The sequence below is a fragment of the Alligator sinensis genome, unplaced genomic scaffold (assembly GCF_000455745.1).
Source record: "Alligator sinensis unplaced genomic scaffold, ASM45574v1 scaffold18_2, whole genome shotgun sequence".
Taxonomy (NCBI): Eukaryota; Metazoa; Chordata; order Crocodylia; family Alligatoridae; genus Alligator; species Alligator sinensis.
The window spans coordinates 281,803-288,455 of record NW_005842281.1 but is presented as its reverse complement, the minus strand read 5'-3'; the positions used below and the strand labels follow the sequence as shown (position 1 = coordinate 288,455).

Below are 6,653 nucleotides of genomic sequence, written 5' to 3'. Positions count from 1 at the left end.
ATGGCATGGGCAGGGCAGCAGCATATCAGGGCTACTCAATGCCACAAAACAGTGTGATGGGACAGCCGCAGCTGGACCTGCGCCCTGGTGAGCAAAAGGGGCAGGGGGAGCTCTGATTTTCCATGATAAACCATCCCCCCCCCGGCCCCCGCCAAATTCCCCCAAAAAACCACACCAAAATTTATAGGTTCTTAGACTGTATTTTATAATACTGACAAGGCACTGGTAGGGTTTCAGCTTACTTTAAAATGGTAAATATATCAATAAAACATTGTGTTCAGCAGATACCTATATGTGTGTGTGTGTAGTGGCATTTCAGTCTAATCACAGAAAAACACAGAATTTGGGGGGTTTAATCAGAGAGTGTGTGATTTTTATCACAGAATTTTCCATTTTTAAACAGAGAAAACCTGGATCCCTGATAAATCCCATTTTCAAATGTCAGCACAGTGTTAGCACTCTTCAGAAATTTCCCCAGTATTCTAAAATGTAGTAAAAATTGGCACCAGGAGGCAAGATCTGTATCGGCTCTTCCAGGACTTTTGGGTGTCGGTTATCTGATTCTTCTGCCTTTCTTATAACGGTGTTTATACCTTGGAAATGTTATCCAACATCCTATAAAGTTGGTTGTAGCTGTGTTAGTGTAAGGACATGGGCAGGCAAGTTTCTTTGAGTAGATGTTATATCTTTTATTAGACCAACTAAATAGTCTGAAAAATCGTTCTTTGCAAGCTTTGGGGCACAAACACCCTTCTTCAGGCATGGGGAGAGTCTACCTAAAGAACCTTATCTATCTAAAATCCTATTCATCTGCTAGTGGACTGAAAAGTAATTACTTATCTCTATATGATATCCTTTCTTTTTTCAATTAAAGAATTTAAATATTAAAGAATTTAAATACACTTTTTCACTTCGGCATCATTAGAAATTTTATGGCCTCTGTCAAGCAATGTAAGATTACTAATATTATTTTTCTTCCTAAAGTATTTTGGTATGGGAACTATTCATTGTCCAGAGGCCTGACATCAATGGAATTTCACCCAACATCCTTATCTTCCCTTACCAATTTTCTGCCTTTTGTAATGTCTCATTTATATTGGTTACTAACTAATTTCCCTCTTTCCATTTGTTATATGATGTCTTTATTTATGAATTTACAATTTTTTATGTCTTAAATTGCCTCCCAGTAAATTTCTCTCATAATTTTCCTCAGTTTTTGCAAAATTAGCCGTTTTGAAACAGGGTAATATATGTTACCAGTAGGTGCCACAGTGCTCTTGTTACATGTAGTCAGGTTATGATCACTGGTGCTGATGCAAAGACCAACTTACAGGTTAATCAATTTTTATTCATCAAAAATTATCCCAAATAGGTACGTCATGCAGGATGCAGTATTTTCTGACTTGGAAACAATAAATTTCAGACACTTTAAAGATGATTTACTATTGGCTACATGGAATCTCCTTTTTTTTCCCACTGATCACAGGCAGGCACTTAAGAAGCACATCCTAATACAGACCAAAAACTCCTACTAAATAGATTTTTACCCATACTCCTTTGTAGACTTTAACAAGCACATTGAGCCATACGTATTCAAGATCCTTGGTTGTGAGTTTTCAATAGCTCTGAAACGTGTGATATTTAAAACAGTGTTTTTAAAATGGACAGAAAAAAATAGAGTAACAGCTGCCTTCTCCCCCACACACACTCATATCTTCACCCATTCGGTTCTTTTATCAGCTTTCAGCAATGCCAGTTAGATACAATTTCTTCCTGTCAATGATAAAGAACTTTTTTCCAACTATTTAGTTGGTCTAATAAACAATATCACATCTATCCAAAGAACCTTGCCTTCCTAAAAATGCTAATTTCCAGTTCATCTTGTTTATTTCCCAGATACCTCCCATTGGTATATAAGCAGCTGAAAAGCTTTGTCATATTCTTTGTCGTGTTGCTTCAGGTTTTTCATGATATACTGATTCCTTGCAGGGGCTGACCTTGCCACCTATACCAGTTCAAGATAAAAAAAATATATATTAGATGACTCTAATGGGGCAGTACTCAACAATTTTAGCTTCTCTTTTGCCTTAAAAAAATGTGCATTCAGGGGTGGTATTCTGTGCAGAGAATGTCTCTGTTTTCTAATGAATTTTCCTTAATTTCTGTGTATGGCTGAAGGAGTTCGTAAATTCAGAAGCCTTTATTTGGTGAAGCTGTGGACTTCTGAGACAAACTCCCTAACCTGGGCATTAAAACTGAAATTATGTGAGGCACTCAAGCTAATAGTACCTTGATCTAATCATAAAGGGACTGAAGAGTAGTAGCGACTATAGAACTGACGTCTCCTGTTGATTCTCCAGCGTCCAGTTTTTGTGGCTGAATCAGACATGCTGCAAGACTCATCATTTCCCTTGTGTCTAAGGATTTTTCTGGGAAGAAGGGTATTCTGCTTGTGTTCCCTCCCTCCCCACCCATCACATGCCCTTTTAGGGTTAAATGTGGAAGTCTGGCTTATTTCATTAATGTCTTTTTTGTTAATAGGCCATTGTGCACACATTAAGCTAGAATAAATTCTCTGTCATTTTGATAATGTGTTGATAAATATACCAGATATTTGTCAATATTTTGTTGATCATGTTTTTCCTTTAATATGCAGTTTCTGTTAAAATAATCTAGTTTCCCTAAAATGGAGGTGTTCATATTCTCTGTTGATGTACATTATAATAGAAATACCATATGCCTATTCTGAGTGATGGAGAATATGTTTTGTTGGGTTTTTTGGCATAATTACTATTAGAAACTTACTTACATTATGGTGTTGTTGAAGCTAATCATCTGTTACTGAGCTGCTTCAATTGCTTGATATCTGTATGTAAGGTACTAAGATCGTCCTGCTATTTCTTTAACTGTTGAGCTGACTTTCCCATGGCATGATAAAAATAAACTGGAAAGAAATGTTAAATGCTTTTGTTAAAATGTAATGCAGTAATTTCTTCAATATGTAACTGAGATTTACAGGGAAAACAAGAACAAAAGGATGATTTTTTTTTAATACTGATGTTCCTGCTTTGTATCTCATAGTTATTTTTCCATTATCTATGGATTTTGCATGTGCTGTTCATACAAGTCATGCTACCATTTCTTTTTTCTTAAAATACTTATTTTGCAATTTATTGCAGAGGGGAAAGCACAGGATAGCCTTTCAGCTTTAAGATACAGTGCTAAGGCACTAAAATCAATCACATGATAGAAGCTCTTGTTACAATAATAAAACAGGACGTTTTTATACTTTAGATGTTGCTGATACTTACCCATTTCCTTTTTCCTTTTCTTGCCAATACTGCTACATCTACAACCATGGGAGATATCCCAACAGGGAGACAGACATCCTTTGCCTCATAAGCACTGAGTTTAATAATTGAAAAGCAGATCAAGTGAAAAGTGGAATAGTGTAGCTTTGCTTTCTTTAAAGTCAGTCATTTCCCTGCTGGATTATTTGGATCTGAAGTATTCAGCCAGTGGGAATGCGGGATGATTGACACCATGAGGGAAGCTACCCCTCCAGCTTTCTTCTTCTATGACTTCCTTAAATAGGGGATATATTTAAAAATTCAGCAACACAGGAAGCAATTTTTAAGAAGCGAAGTGCCTACCTTAATTGTTTTTGAAGATATGTTACAACTGGTTTACTACATGCTCTTCTATCCTCCTTGTATTTTAAGAACACAAATAGAAAATACACTTAAAACAATTTCACCACAAAGAGCAGGCAGACGGGGTGAAAGGACTACTCCAGTGTTTCCACTCCATAACTTCTGCTTGGAACACACACTCCTGGGCTCTTTCTGGAAGGAGGGAATGATGTAAGACATGGATGACTATAGGGCTGAAAGTTATGCCAATTTAGGCCCTAGTTCAGCCAGATGCATCTATAAATGAGTAGTCCCATCAAAGACATATAGATGCTTTGTGCATATACCGCCTAGATCTCGAAGGTCCCATTCAGAGTTGATTCTTTCACCATAAAAGAAAATTAGCTTTCCAGATAGATAGCCTTTCAACAAATTTGCCAGCTTTTCCTTTTTATTGGTTTTGGAACTCTGTCAAATTCTTTACTTTGCAATGTTTTGTTTTTCAGGATGGAAAGAAGAAGTTTGACAAGGAAAGCGAGAAATATTATTCCATTCTAGAGAAGCACTTAAACTTATCAGCAAAGAAAAAAGAATCTCATTTGCAAGATGTAAGCTTTTACCACTTCACAATTCCTTATAGCTAAAAAGAAGATAAAAAGAGTTCTTTTAAGGACAGGCTTTATTTTTATTTACACAAAAGAGTAATGCTTCCTGGCAGTCTTTTATGGTTGTTTTGAAGACTTTCGTATTTGAGAATTAATATTGTTCTAAAGTGAAATAAACCTTAACAAGACAATATTGACATTTTCTTTGTGCTGTATTATATTTGAAATTGCAAACGTATGTTTTACCACTTATGATATTTGTAATTGTATTATTATAATGAAAGATAGATGACCTATAGTTACAGGTGTATCTAGAACATTTAGATTGAATATAATTATATTATGGCAACTGTTTTTTATGTTGTTGAATTCAGCACCAACAAAAATCCAAATTAATTTAACATAAATTTCAACAAGAAGATAGTCTGAAGCATTTTTAATGGTGCTTTTATAGTTTCTGGCCTGTCTTTTATTTTTTTCCTGTATTAGTCTGGAAGGAATGTTCTTTCTATTTTAAAAACATATGGCTGTATTTTGTGAAATTAAATGAAAAAGCCATATCATACATAAATAATACACCACCAAATGAATTGCTGAGTGATTCTGCACCTGTAATCTTTAGCCTAACTTGTATTTGTCATAATAAAATTTGCTTAAATATAACCTCACCAGATTGTTAGTTTAAGAGGTAGGGGAGGAAAGAAAATTATGACTGGTGTTTTTGCTTGTGAATAGTATCTTTTTGCCCCAGCCTTCAGTTGTACTGAAGTCACTGGGGCTGATTCTGCTCTTCTTTGTGCCTAGTCTAGCTTTATAGACCTGCACAAAAAGAATGTAGAGTGCTACTGGATGAGAATGTCATGTTTTATACCCACTCGGCACAGGTGTAAATGACTGCACAATATCATTCCTATCTGGTAGTGCTTTATGTTCATTTTGCACAGGTGCAAATGGCTGCACAAGGAACAGTACAATGAAGAGTGATGCTCATTGGGACTATTTATGCAAGTAAAGGTTTCTATAATTGGACCCAGTGATACATATTTCTTTCATGTGCTACTTCTGCTTTCTAGAGGCTAGCAGGACTTCTAAATAAAGTCCTAGGTATTTAATTGTTGTACTGTGTACAGTTTAATGTGATTTATAATTAGAAAGAACTAGTCAGTGAAGCATATTCTATTACGAGCACAGAGCACTAATTTTATAGGGTAAATGCACCTGCAGTCTTTAGGCCCTATTGGGAATCTGATCCATTCCCATATCACTTTGCATATGTGTGATGTGTACTTGATTTCAATAGGACTCCCACAGCGGTCTGTGCTAGTTGAACTAATTGCAGAAGCTTGGCTGTAAATTGTAGCCACATCTTCAGCTTTGAAGAATATGTTTTCTAATAACTCTTTATTTTTAGCTGAGCAAAAGGATTCTGTTGCTTGTAGCTATGTTAGATGAAACATGAATTTTCCTATGAGGTAAATTACAATAAAACCAGTGACTCAGTATAAATGATACTGGCTAGGTACAGAAATGACACATAAACCAGTATAAGTGATCAGAAACTGGTCTAAACCTCCAATGGAAGTTCAGTTCACATAGACTGGTTTAAAAATGGCAAAACTCAGTTTAAGATAGACCTGGATGGATGTAGTATCAAATTGAATCAGTTTAGGTTAGATCAGTCTATCGAAGTTCTATTCCAGATTCCCTCCAGACCCATCTCAGGTACCATCGCGGCCCCTGCTAACCCCCACCTCATAGGGTGGGCAAGTTATTTCCTGCATACACTTGTCTGCTCTGGCTGAGCTAGGCTGGCCCTGCCTCTGGGCTCTCACAGAGCAGAGACAGCAACACCTCTGCTCCCCAGCCCTGCATCCTGCCTGTGCCTGTCAGCTGGGTGGGGCTGTAGGGGGGTGGGAAGTGGGAGAATGGAGCCCCCTCCAGCTGGGGTCTGCACAAATGGGGAGGGCTCATGGCAGGGGATTTCCCGCCCCTGCTGACCCTGCCTGGCTGGGCTGACAGGCCAGGCCTGACTGCACAGCCCTGTCACCCTGTGAATCAGTACCTCTGAGCAGTGGAGGAAAACAGAGCTCCCCATCCTGGACCCCCAGAACTAGGGTCTGCACAGCTTGGGGGAGCGAGCAGGTGGTGGGTGCATTTCCCCTACTGCTGCTCCTGCCCACCTGGGCTGGTCAGCCAGACCAGGCTGGGCAGCCACATTCCACTGCAGGTCACTGCCTCTGAGCGGCAGGGTGGTGGGGCTGTGCAGCCTGGCTAGGCCAGCTGGGCAGGAGTTAAAAGGAGGGAAGCCAGATGTTCTAGCTGGGTCTGGAGGGGCTGGGTATCTGCGGCCAGAGCCTCCACTTTCCCAACCCCCTTTTCTGGGGAGAGATTATGTTGGTTCCCCGTCTCCCTGCAA

General features: G+C 38.6%; 1 protein-coding gene across 4 annotated transcripts in view; it reads left to right on the top strand.

Moving 5' to 3' along the window:
- ARHGAP42 (Rho GTPase activating protein 42) overlaps positions 1–6,653 on the top strand; it is a 332,737-nt gene that overhangs the window by 225,692 nt on the left and 100,392 nt on the right. For all 4 annotated transcript variants that reach the window (XM_025209311.1, XM_025209310.1, XM_006027992.3 and 1 more), the window contains exon 5: positions 4,139–4,240. In XM_025209311.1, the coding sequence (XP_025065096.1) occupies positions 4,139–4,240 (102 nt within the window). The remainder of the gene's footprint in view (positions 1–4,138; positions 4,241–6,653) is intronic.